This window comes from Lycium ferocissimum, unplaced genomic scaffold, assembly GCF_029784015.1.
Source record: "Lycium ferocissimum isolate CSIRO_LF1 unplaced genomic scaffold, AGI_CSIRO_Lferr_CH_V1 ctg7876, whole genome shotgun sequence".
Taxonomy (NCBI): domain Eukaryota; kingdom Viridiplantae; phylum Streptophyta; class Magnoliopsida; order Solanales; family Solanaceae; genus Lycium; species Lycium ferocissimum.
The window spans coordinates 40,143-54,181 of NW_026726983.1; the positions used below are offsets into that span (position 1 = coordinate 40,143).

Sequence of the window (14,039 nt, forward strand, 5' to 3'; positions counted from 1 at the left end):
TCTTACATTTTGCAAATAATCCGGCGGCTCGAAGATGTTGCAACAAGTAAGGAATCTGTTGGAACATATGGATCTTCCAATTTGCAACAACTTAGTTGTTGCAACAATGTACTTGCATTGTGAATCGAGTAGTTGACATCAATTCACTCTAATGATCACTCGATTTAGTTCATACTGACTTAGAGATCCTCTTTGCTGACTCAAAACACATCAAATTGATTAAGTATTCCATTGTTTATCACTAAATATGGGTGAATCGAGTAGTTGACATCAATTCACTCTAATGATCACTCGATTTAGTGCATACTGACTTAGGAGATCCTCTTTGCTGACTCAAAACACATCAAATTGATTAAGTATTCCATTGTTTATCACTAAATATGGTTGATTTCCTTTGTTTATCACTAAATATGGGTGAATCGAGTAGTTGACATCAATTCACTCTAATGATCACTCGATTTAGTTCATACTGACTTACGAGATCCTCTTTGCTGACTCAAAACACATCAAATTGATTGAGTATTCCATTGTTTATCACTAAATATGGTTGATTTCCTTTGTTTATCACTAAATATGGGTGAATAGAGTAGTTGACATCAATTCACTCTAATGATCACTCGATTTAGTTCATACTGACTTACGAGATCCTCTTTGCTGACTCAAAACACATCAAATTGATTAAGTATTCCATTGTTTATCACTAAATATGGTTGATTTCCATTGTTTATCACTAAATATGGGTGAATCGAGTAGTTGACATCAATTCACTCTAATGATCACTCGATTTAGTTCATCGACTTAGGAGATCCTCTTTCTTGACTCAAAATACATCAAATTGATTAAATATTCCATTGTTTATCACTAAATATGGTTGATTTCCTTTATTTATCACTAAATATGGGTGAATCGAGTAGTTGATCATTAAATATGGATGAACAAGTAGTATCTTCGTTGCAACAATCGTAGTATCTCGTTCACGGCTATAGTATCTGTTCGGCAAGTGTAGTATACATTCTGCTGCAACCAAAGAATCGTTGCAACAACCGTAGTATCTGTTACGTAATTGTCGTATCCGTTTGCGGCATACGATGCTCTTTAAAGACATGTAGAATCTCGTTGCAACAATTGTAGTATCCGTGCGACAAGTGATTAAGTTGTTGAACAAATCCTTACTCTTGTTGGATAAAACACAAGTTGTAACACATAACTTAGTTGAAAAAACAACATGTAACTTAGTTGTTGCAACGGGTTTATTACTTCGGGAAACTATTCAATAATTTATTAACAAATACACACATTTGTGATTTGAACAAGTTAAACATAAATTACCATGCTAAGAAATAATAACATTAAAATGTCATAAAGTTCCAACGAGATAACTATTATTAAAGCATAATGCTATTTACAACTATGGAGCATTTAGGCTTGGACATGTTTTTTTTGTGGCAGTCAATTTTGCATAAGGAGCATTTGTTTTTCCTCGTTGGAAATGATTCCCCGATTCCACGCCTTCTCTTTGTCCGCCTTCTTTCGGGTTTGCTTGGATCAACATATGGAGGAGGTATTTCTCTCTCTAAAATCTCCAAAGGAACTTCCCAAGATTCTTCAGAAGGCACAGGGCAAATTTCCTCACAATATGCAATTATGTAATTCTCCACCTTATAATATGGAGATGAGTAGTCATAAATTCGCCTTCCAAAGTCGTCACCATATTGGACACGAAGCGAGCGCCATTGCATGTGGACAAGGTATTTTGTCCGAGGTCAAAAACTCTACAAGTACAAGATCTACTTTGCAGATCGATTGTCGCAACTGCACCGTGACCGATGACGCTGAACTTGTAGTTGGCTATTTGATGGGCTAATAACTTGTTCCCCAAGTTGACAAATTTTGAAATTTTTTTTCAACTGAAGGAACAAAGATGTTTGGTGAGTCGATGAACTCCATACGCCTCTCATGAAGTTTTCTGCAAATCTCCTGTTTATGGCATCAAATAAAGCAGTAATGGGAAATTCTCTTTCAACATTGAACATTGAGTTCACCGACTCAGCAATGTTTGACGTCATAAGATTATACCTGTGAAAATAAACAATAACGTAATCCTTAAGGTACAAACGATTATATTTGTTGGAAAATATCAAAAAGCTGCTTATATATCAAACAGATGTGTTACTTGTTGGAGAGAGCTTCAGTTATTGTCTCTGTGTCACACCAAAATGAAACAACTAAGTGAGTTGTTGGAACAACTAACTTACCCTGTAACAGCAGTGCGTTAGTTGTTCAACGGATGTGTTACTTGGCCGGAGAGAGCTTCGATTATTGTCTATGTGTCACACCAAAATGCAACAACTAAGTGAGTTGTTGGAACAACTAACACATTTTGCAACAAGTGCGTTAGTTGTTCCAAAGATGTGTTACTTGCTGGAGAGAGCTTCGGCTTTATTGTCTCGGTGTCACACCAAAATGCAACAACTAAGTGAGTTGTTGGAACAACTAACTTACACCCGGGTTGCAACAAGTGAGTTAGTTGTTCCAACAGATGTGTTACTTGTTGGAGAGAGCTTGATTATTGTCTGCGTGTCACACCAAAATGCAACAACTAAGTGAGTTGTTGGAACAACTAACTTACCTGTTGCGACAAGTGCGTTAGTTGTTCCAACGGATGTGTGTTACTTGCTGGAGAGAGCTTCAGTTATTGTCGGTGTCACACCCAAAATGCAACAACTAAGTGAGTTGTTAGAACAACTAACTTACCGTTGCAACAAGTAAGGTAGTTGTTCCAACAGACATATGTGTTACTTGTTGGAAAAAGTAATGTATGAATACCTATTTCCGGGGAAGAATACCCTGCTCCATCTGTGGAATCCAACACGTTCAAGATGTTCGGCGGCCCCAGGCACGGTATCTCTTATTTGATTGAAATGGTCATTGAACTCATCTATATTGTACGATTTTGCTGCTTTATAAAACTGAGATACGACCTTCGTATTGTGAAAGGTGGTTCGGAGATTTTCCCCAAGGTGCTTCATGCAACAACCATAATGAGATAAAGGGAAGACAATTGAAACTGCCTTTTTGATACTTGGATGCCTATCAGAAATTATGCACAACTCTTTGGTATCATCTACAAAGCTTCTCATTTGTTCAAAAAATTTGTATGAGGCATCACACTCCTTGTCCACTACACAAAATGCCATAGGAAAAACATGATTCTCCGTATCTTGCGCCACGGCTGACAACAACACTCTTTCATACTTGCTCTTCAAGAATGTCCCATCGACAGCTATGACTCTTCTCATTTGCGCAAAACCAAGCATCCAAGCCATGTAGGCTACAAAAAAGTACTTGAACTTCCCATTAGCATCAACCTTCAATGTCGTCTTACTTCCGGATTTGCGGAACGAAGCATATAACGGTACGCATCAAAGGCGCATACCCGTGCTCATGTGTCCCCCTTGTCAAAGATTTTGCAATCTCCATGCCCTTTCAGACCTTCCAATAACTTACCTTACAACCCAATTCTGTGCGGAATGATTGGCTTATATCTTTTGTAGATGGGCCTTTACCATCGGGAAACCTATCTTTGAAGTATTCACCAATGACTTTCGGCGTGGCGTGTGGATTATGGCTAGTAATATGCTCAGAACTACATGTGTGATACTTTACGTAGGTTGTAATACAAAATCTGTCAGAACTTAAAAGCTTCATAGCCCTCACCACCACTTGCACTCCGGATGTACACATCTAAAGCAATACACGAGGCGCGAATTAATCACCTTCTTGAGTGTAAAATCTTTCTTCACGCAAGCAAGTTTCAACATAGTTGCTAGTTGTTCCTTGTTCTTGAATGACATTCCTTTATAAAAGCCTGTTTCATCATCTTGAACATGGGCACACTGTGAAGATTGTGTAGAACACGGTGTGTTGCTCGCAACTTCGGGTGTAGGAATCGGCTCACCCCACTTCCATTATACGGAATATCCATATCCATATCCATATCCGTATCCACCCCATCCAATTTATTATTTAACACATCTTGTTGGTCTTGACCTAAATTATGGTTCTCTACCGGGCTTCCAACCACGTATACCCTTAAAATAGGCCTAGCTACATCATTCAAATAAGTACGCAAACGATCCTGATCGGTTATCTTAAAAGGCAAGACCCTCTGGTTTTCAAAAGAGCTATGCATGTAAGTGATGGCAAGATCTTTCGGTTCACAAGTTAATTCACAATAGGTGATAATTAAGTTCACAAAATCATCAAACACAACATCTCTTTGGACACTCATCGCTATCGTCTCTAACATGTGACTACCCTTCCGGCCGCCAAATATATCGATTGTTCTTCTCGATCCATTCACCATGACAATCAACACCTATTGTTATTGAGTCCCCCATTAATGCTACCTATATATATTTTGTTTTTTTTAAAAAAGGTCATGACAGTATAATAACAAAATACAATAACGTAATGACTTGTTGGAACAGATGAATCAGGTGTTGCAACAAGTGGATTACGTTACAACAAGTACTATCCTTGTTGCACCAGCTAACTAATGTTGGAGTCGACTTCAGCTTTTTGAGTTACGTTTAATCCAAAGACGGTTGAAGATGTCCAACATATTAGTGAGTTGTTGCAACAATTATATTACTTGTTGCAACAAAAATACACTTGTTCCAAGCAACTACATAATGGTTGGAGTCGGCTACGCTTTTTTGGGTCAGTTTTTGGGTTGTTGATGGGTTTTGAATCCAACGGATCGGTGAGTTGTTGCAACAAGTAAGATACTTGTTACAAATGTAGTACACTACTTGCAACAACTCACAAATCTGTTGCAACTTATTCATACTACGTATTTAACAACAATTAGTCTAGAAGTTGCAATAGCTACTTAATACATTGTAATTGTGGCGACAACTACAATAGGCCGGTGCATAAACTACGGCGACTTAAAACTACAACGATTGTTGGAAAAATTTAGAAGCTCTTATACAACATGACTTTAGCACTTGTTGCAACAAGTACAATTGCTACTGTAAATTGTTGGAAAATCAAAAGAAACCCAGATAAATAATTGAAACAAAACAACAATATTTTACTTACCAAATGAGCGAAAATTACTTCTGAAGTAATGCCCAGCCAAAAAATTGCAAAATCTGCTGGTTTCGTTTTTTTCTTTGTTGACAAATTCTTCAAAATGCCGCACCAATGGAAGAAGAAGAAGCAGGGGAAGCAGCAATACTTATGAAGTAATGCCCATGTAGACACTAACGAAATCCAGCCAAAAAAATTGCAAATCTGGTGGTTTAGTTTTTTCTTTTGTTGAGCAAATTCTTCAAAATGGCACAGCAATGGATGAAGAAGAAGCAGGGAAGCACAATGGAAGATGAGGAAGAAGAATGGAGAGAGAAAAAAGAATGAGAACAGGCGGATTGAAAAGAAGAAGAAGAAGAAGGAGGAAGAACGAACCGAGGAAGAAGAAGAAGAACATTGGAGGGAAAAGAGCAAAAACAGGTGCGGCTATTGGCGCCTTTTTTTTTTTTGGACCCATTTTGGTATTTTAGGGCTTATATTGACTGGGTCAAAGTGTTAAAAAATAAAACTTGAGGGTAAAGTATTAAAAATAAAGTTGAGGGTCAAAGTATCAAAATAAAAACTTTTGGGCAAGGTCAAAACCTCTTAATCACTAATCAAAAAACATCACCTCCACTCAATAATTAAAACTTGAGTTACCTCCACTCAATAAAAATACTTAAGGGTCACCTATAGTTAAATGCCCCTACTTACTGTCTTTATCAAAAAAAAAAAAAAAAAAAAAAAAAAAACTGCTGTTATTAGTTCACGTTTTTCGAAAAAAGAAAAGAAAAGAAAGGATTGGCTTGAGTCCTGGCGGATAGTTGCAACTTCCTAAGGCTTGGGTATTCGATTTGGCTTGGCTAGCTTATATTTTACCGTGGCTCGGCTTGGTTATCTTTTTAAAAACTGCAGGGTCAACTTGATTCAGGTTCTAATGAATGCTCAGTTTAGCTTGGTCAAAGCTCGGCTTGATTCTGAAAAAAAAAAACTCGGCTTGATTGAGCTGGCTTGGTTTGGTAGAGTTATGTAATTATTATTTTATTACTTTTAAAAGTAAAATTCATTCCTTAGGTTCAAGTATAAAGTAAATTAGCAAGTAATTATAAATTGAATATGTTAGACAAATAATTAATAGCTATCAATAAATTTGGTACTTTATACTCAACTTAATGTGATGTAATTTATTTTTAATTGCGTTGTAACTTAAAAATCATTTAGAACCTGCTGTGGCTTGTAATTCCTGTGTTTTAATTATTTTTGTTGCTCATAAATTGACCCTTAAACTATACCCGAAAAGTCATTTTCACACTTAAAATTCAGTGGTGACCTATCACACACCTAACATATTAAAAAGTGATACTAATTACCCCTCCGGACACCCAAACCCAAGCGCGTGTGTGCCGACTTTTTTGTGCGCGTGAACAGTTATTTATTACGCATTAAACTTAAAAAAAAAAAAAAAGGAAAAATCATTTAAATCCCAATCCTTCCACTTAAACGGTCATATACCATTACCCCTTCATCAAATATACTCGATCCATCAAATATTAAGAATCCTAATTTTTGTCTCCCAAATTCGTGAAATCAGCCCCAATTTGAAGCAAAGGTTATTTTTCTCTCCATTTTTTATTAGCTCCTCTCCAACTAATTTTCCCTTTTGTTTTCCATTGTAAAGGTTCTTATTCTACATTGTAAAGCTTCTTGTTCTTCTGTAGGAACTGTTTTTTTATCAATTTATTAATGTATGTTTTTTTTTTTCATTTTTTTGTATTAGTTCCTGTGTTTTTCCGTTGTTTTTACCGTGTGTGACTACCTTCGTTTATTCCTATGGATTTCGGGTAATGAAGGTTACATAATGGCTAGATTTGGCTTGTCTAAGATTTGTAAGGAGGAAGAAGATCATGAGTGTCACGACCCGAATTACGGGCCATGACGGGTATCCGGGGCTAACCACCGAACACCGCTCAATCCGTTACCTATATACTCTCATTCATAATATTTGCACCAATTCATGGGAAAATGTATAATCATTTGAAACATAATTACTTTTATAAACATAAGCCCTTCGGCTATCAAAATAATACATATACATGCATATACATAAAAGCCATGGGACCATGCTACCCTGTGGCCGCGCATCTACGAGCCTCTACTAGAGTACTAGACATATGGACGGGACGGGACCCGTCGTGCCCAACATGAATATATACATATATGTACCAAAAGAATAACCAATGGAACCTCGGAAAATGGAGTGCTCTCAAATGTCCCGCTACCTCTATGAGTCCGGATCGCCTCCCGTCTACACTGTGGGCATGAACACGCCGTCCGAAGAAAAGGACGTCGTACGAATATTGTCGACCGAGTATGTAAGGCGTAACAATAATAAGACATCAATGAAATAAGGAGGCATCAATGAAGAACAATCTGACTAACTGACTCATTCATAATGGAAATCATACGTGCTGACTTACTTTCATACTCATCATTATATCATACATGCATAAATGTATAGGCTGCCCGACCATATAGGTACGGTGTGATAATCAATAACATTAGCAATAGCATTAGCCTGCGTCCAGGCCTCCCGCGTCCGGGGTATCATCTCGCCGCCCACTTTAGTGGTGTACGCCCATGCCATTTGGCCATGGTGTATCTACTTAGTATGCATGAATCGCCCGGCCTTATAGGCGCGGTGTGATATCATCATATGCTTATCATAACTCATCATAGTATGCTCATCATAATATACTTATAGCAATACATGCATAAGGACTCATAGATAATCATACTTTATCGGGGTGACGTAAGGTCGTGGACCCCCAATGTCATTATGAGCATTCATAAGTATTCTGCCTCACCTTGAAGGAACAAGCATAAGGTGAGTGTATATAATGATCAACGTCAACGTAGTATGGATGACTTCTTTAACTTTATAGGAACATCATATTATAACTATAGCTTCTCTAGGCTTAAGCTTGTCGTTATCATCATCATCGTATTCATCTCATATCTATCATCTCGTGTAGCTATTCATGGGCGAGGGCTTTTAACCTTCTTGGGGATAGGAACATTCATAGTAAAAGAGGAAATTCATGCCATAGGACTCATTCCTTAGAAAGAAAGGGCTAGCCTCACATACCTTTGTCTCTTAACTATTCTATCGCCTGCTCGTTCTCCTTTAATGCTTGCGTCTTTACCTTCAAGAGAGTTCGTATTGTCATTAGCTACGTAATTACAAGAACGCACTTCTTAAGGCTAAAGAAAATTGGGCAGCGTTTCCTTTGTTTATACTACTTTCTGCCATATTCCATATCAACTCCCAACATTTATAACAACAATCACAATATTGCTAGCAACAATCGTCATTCACTTACATTATACGCATTTCACAATTCTACTCCAATTCTCCAAAATCATGACCAAAGTCTATTGTCGCGTTCTTTCTCATACAATACTCATTTCATGTTCTAAACATCATTTATAACGCATTTGTAACATCAACACAACCATTTTCATGATTCATTCCAACTACTATTCCACAATGACATTTTTCACCCATTTAAGACTCATTTTCTATACTCTTCTACCATCTATGTGTTTAAACTTACTAATACTTCAAATAACATAAAAGGGTCATGAAACTTACCTTAAATGATGAAGAATCAAGCCTTGGTTGGTAATACACCTCTTTCCACCAAAACCCTATTTCCTCTTTCTTGAGATTTCTTGGTTTGGATGACTTTAGAGAGGTTTCCTTGACTTGATTCACTCTAGTTCTTGTTGTTGATCTTTGATTTCTATTGATTTCTCATGGATGAAGTGTTTGGAATTTTCTAGAGGTTTCTTGAGTTGTGGAGGAGTGAAGATGAAATGAAAATGAAATGAGAGAGGTCCTTATATTAATTCAAGTTTAGGCCCGACCAAGATATACGGACCAACATACGGTCCGTATGTTTTCTACGGGCCGTATGTCTGGCCGTAGATCTGGTCCAATGAAATATGGTATTCTGGGCTGAATCTATAGTTGGACATACGGTCCATACTTTTTATACTGCCAGTATGTCTGGCCGTAGATTGTTCAGTTTTTTCGAGAATTGTTTCGTCGACTCTTTTGATCTCCGATCCTTTTGGAACCTTCTTAACACTTGTTCCTCACTTCAATACCATTCTAAGGGACGTTATAACTCTTCCTCAAGGTGTCATTAAGACATCATTAACTTAATACTCGTAGTTCTTATTCGATACCCAACATATGGCTTGCTTCCCTTAACAACTTTCCTTCACTAACTCGAATGTCTTTGGAAATCTTAATTAGGACCATCAATCACTATCTCTCGCTTATCCCAAACCTTGTATTCATCGTGCCCTTCGTGAGTCTATTCACTGTACGCTAAGGGGAATTTTCGAGGTGTAACATTCTTTCCCCCTTTTGGAACATTCGTCCTCGAATGTTAAATCGTTAGGAATTCTAAAAATTTCGCCGTAGTTTCCTATAATATGGCGTTACCATCCTGTCACAACAACCCATAATATCATTGCCTCACAGGGCCACAACACAATAGTAATATAGATTGGCCGCACACGACCCATATACATAAAAGTAAAGCGTGCATACCTCATAATCTCGATGTCTCATCATAGATCTCTTCTGGGGGCTAAAAATAAATGCGGATATGTAGATTTCATCTTCTCTTCCGCTTCCCAAGTCATTTCTTCCCGATTGTTATTTCGCCATAAGACTTTAACTGAAGCTATTTCCTTATTTCGAAGCCTTCGTACTTGCCTGTCTAATATGGCAATAGGCACTTCTTCATAGGCTAGCTTTTCTGTGATCTGAACATCATCTACTGGCACAATCCTTGTGGGATCTCCAACACACTTGCGGAGCATTGAAACATGGAATACTGGATGAACTAATTCAAGCTCTGAAGGCAAATCTAATTCATACGCTACTTGACCCACTTTGCGGATGATTTTGTAGGGTCCAATGTATCGAGGACTCAACTTTCCTTTCTTACCAAATCTCATCACCCCTTTCATTGGTGACACTTTCAGAAATACCCAATCACCAATCTGAAATTCTAGATCTCGCCAGCGATTGTCCGCATAAGACTTTTGGCGACTTTGGGCTGTCAATAATCGATCTCGGATCACCTTGACTTTTTCTACCGCTTGTTGAACCAACTCGGGGCCTATTAATTGTACTTTTCCGGCATCAAACCATCCAATTGGAGATCTACATTTCCTTCCATACAAAGCTTCATACGGAGCCATTTGGATATTGGAATGGTAGCTATTGTTATAGGCAAATTCGATTAGGGGTAAGTGGTCATCCCAACTACCACCAAAATCTAGAACACGTGCCCTTAGCATATCCTCCAAGGTCTGTATAGTACGCTCGGCTTGCCCGTCAGTTTGCGGGTGAAATGCCGTACTAAGCCTTACTTGAGTACCTAGACCTTCTTGAAAGGATTTCCAGAACTTAGTTGTAAACTGTGCTCCTCTGTCCGTAATAATAGATATTGGAATACCATGAAGTCTCACAATCTCCTTGATATACAACCTCGTATAGTCCTCTGCTGAGTAAGTGGTTCTGACTGGGAGAAAATGAGCTGCTTTTGTCAATCTATCCACAATCACCCATATGGAGTCATACATGCCTCGGGATCGAGGCAATCCTACAATAAAATCCATATTGATCACTTCCCATTTCCACGTAGGAATTTCTATTGCTCGCAATAATCCTCCTGGCTTTTGATGTTCTACCTTTACTTGCTGGCAATTTGGACATTGGGCTACAAATTTTGCTATGTCTCTTTTCATACCATCCCACCAATACATCATTTTGAGATCATGATACATCTTTGTCGTTCCTGGATGAATAGAATACCGAGAAAATGAACTTCTTCTAAAATTTGGCGGTGTAATTCTGCCACATCCGGAACACATAACCTATTCTGGTACCTGAGAACCCCATCTGCTGAGACGTCAAATAGTGACTTTTATTTTGGGAACTTCACACCTTTATAATACTTCAATTTGGGATCCTCGCATTGGCGCTCTTTTCATCTCTGTGTCCAAGGATGAAACTGTGGGGTCGTTAACACTAACTCCAGCATCGCCTGAATCAATTATACGTACTCCAAGATTTGCTAATTAATGGAGTTCATGAATCATTTTCTTCTTTTCCGGGGGTACTTCATATAAGCTACCCATTGATCGGCGGCTAAGCGCATCCGCTACTACATTTGCTTTTCCGAGGTGATATAAAATATCCACATCATAGTCCTTCAGTAATTCTAACCACCGCCTTTGCCGCAGATTCAATTCTTTCTGTTTGAAAATATATTGAAGACTCTTATGATCTGTATAAATATCGACGTGCACACCATACAAGTAGTGTCTCCACATTTTCAATGCATGAATAACTGCAGCTAATTCGAGATCATGAGTTGGGTAGTTCTTTTCATGTTTTCGCAGCTGCCTTGAAGCATAAGCAATGACTTTTCCATACTGCATTAATACACATCCTAACCCAACACCGGAAGCGTCACAATACACAACATAGCCATCCGGCCCTTTTGGAAGCGTTAAGACTGGAGCTGAGGTTAATCTATCTTTCAACTCTTGGAAACTACGCTCACAAGCATCGTTCCACTGAAATTTTGCTGATTTCTAGGTTAACTTCGACAATGGGGCTGAAATAGATGAAAAGCCCTCTACGAATCTTCTATAATAACCTGCCAAACTCAGAAAACTACAAACTTCTGTAGGCGTCGTAGGCCTCGGCCAAGTCTTCACCGCCTTTATCTTCTGAGTATCAACTCTAATGCCATCGTCTGAAATCACACGGCCCAAGAATGACACAAAATTTAGCCAAAACTCGCACTTTGAAAATTTTGCATACAACTCCCGAGTACAGAATTCAAGAACAATACGTAGATGATGCGTATTTCGATTACGTGCGAGAATACACTAAAATATCATCAATGAATACTATCACGAACAGATCTAGAGAGGCTCGAATACATTATTCATTAAATTCATAAATACCGCCGGAGCATTAGTTAGCCTAAACGACATCACTCGGAATTCATAATGGCCATATCTTGTTCTAAAAGCTGTCTTGGGAATATCTTCTGCTCTAACTCTCACTTGATGATAACCCGACCTCAAATCTATTTTGGTAAACCACTTGGCACCCTGTAGCTGATCAAATAAATCATCAATTCTTGGAAGAGGATACTTGTTCTTTATCGTCACTTTATTCAACTGTCTATAATCAATACACATTCGTAGGGAGCCATCTTTCTTTTTCACAAATAAGGCGGCGCTTCCCGGATGATTTACCGGGTCTAATCAAACCCTTCTCGAGCAAATCTTTCAATTGAGCCTTTAACTCTTTCAACTCTGCTGGAGCCATTCGGTAAGGAGGAACAGAAATAGGCTCAGTGTCCGGCAACACATCAATTGCGAAATCAATCTCTCTTTCTGGAGGAAGGCCTGGAAGTTCATCTGGAAACACATCCGGAAACTCATTCACTACCGGAACAGATTAGAATGTTGGTGACTTTGCTTCCGTATCATGAACTCGGACTAGATGATAAATATAGCCCTTGGCTATCATCTTTATTGCCTTAAGGTAGGAAATAAACCTACCCCTTAGGGTTGCCGTATTACCTTTCCATTCAAGCACGGGTTCTCCCGGGAATTGAAATCGAACTAATTTCATTCGGCAATCAACATTAGCATAACATGAGGCCAACCAATCCATACCCATTATAACATCAAAGTCTAACATCTCTAGCTCAATTAAATCAGCTTCGGTTTGGCGATCACATATCACAATTAGACAATCTTTATACACTTGTTTAGCTATTACAGGATCACCAATCGGAGTAGACACCTCAAAAGGTTTGATTGGCTCGGGTTTCACCCCAATACAATTTGCAACATATGGGGTAATATAAGACAACATAGATCCCGAATCTATCAATGCATACACGTTATGAGAAAACACAGTCAATGTACATGTAACCACATCTGGGGATGACTCAAGATCCTGTCATCCGGCTAAAGCATATAAGCGGTGCTGTGTAGAACCTGAAGTAGATAATCCCCCTCGGCCTCTACCTCGGCCTGCCGAATCTGGGAACACCGCCCGTAGGACGTGCGAGAACCGGCCACTGATCCTGTGGGCTGGGTCCTAGCTCTACCGCTCATCGACGGGGAATCTCTCATCATATGCCCCACCTGACCACAAGCATAACAAGCATCCGAACCACGGCGCTTGTCCGTAATGTAATCTACCGCACTGGCTGCATCGCGGTACTGGAGGTCTCCTCTGACTGTAATCTCCCCAAAAATGAGAACCTGGGCCCCTCGAACTCGTCCCGTCCTGAATGGAAAGAGCGATCAAATCTTACATGCAAAATTGGGGAGGTGCACTCGCCCGGCCTCGACACGAGTGCCAGAAAATGTCTTCCTCGATCCCCCTCTATAATCACGGCCTGTGTGTGACACCTCGAAATCTTCCGTACTTGAGTGACGAGTAGAACGATGAAGAGCTTGAGTATATGATGTGTTGTTAAGTCGGGAATGGCCAATCATGAATTTTGTGGAAATAATAAAGTTGCGAAAATTTCCCAGCCAGTGGTCGTATAGTGCATAATACGGCCGTAAAGTGATTTACGGACCGTATAGTGCGATCGTCCTCCAAGCAGTCAAAAATCTCAACTTTCTGTTTTTCTTAAGCTTAAATACGTGCATGGAGGACGGACCGTAAACTGTGGTTTACGACCACTGTACAACCGACGACTGTTTATTAAAAATCAGCTTTTATGATTAATATAAGAGACCCTTTTCATTCTCATTTCATTTTCCACACTTCACCTCCACACTTCAAGAAATACCAAGAGAGTTCCAAACGTTTCATCCATGAGAAATCCATAGAAATC

At 39.0% G+C, this 14,039-nt stretch overlaps 1 protein-coding gene across 1 annotated transcript; it reads right to left on the minus strand.

Annotated features, from left to right (window-relative positions):
- Window positions 1–1,767: 1,767 nt before the first annotated feature.
- On the minus strand, window positions 1,768–3,326 carry LOC132045765 (uncharacterized). The gene is made up of 2 exons (XM_059436347.1): window positions 2,827–3,326; window positions 1,768–2,076 (listed from the first exon to the last, which is right to left on the minus strand). The coding sequence occupies exons 1-2, from the start codon at window positions 3,324–3,326 to the stop codon at window positions 1,788–1,790; spliced, it is 789 nt and encodes a 262-aa protein (XP_059292330.1). The 3' UTR covers window positions 1,768–1,787.
- Window positions 3,327–14,039: the final 10,713 nt, after the last annotated feature.

Bases quoted from the DNA above. Each gene is read 5' to 3' on its own strand.
- LOC132045765 (XM_059436347.1), bottom strand. From the start codon at position 3,326: ATGGCTTGGATGCTTGGTTTTGCGCAAATGAGAAGAGTCATAGCTGTC. The intron at 2,077-2,826 runs GTATTCATACAT...TTATTTTCACAG, and splicing joins GTATTCTTCCCCGGAAATAG to GTATAATCTTATGACGTCAA.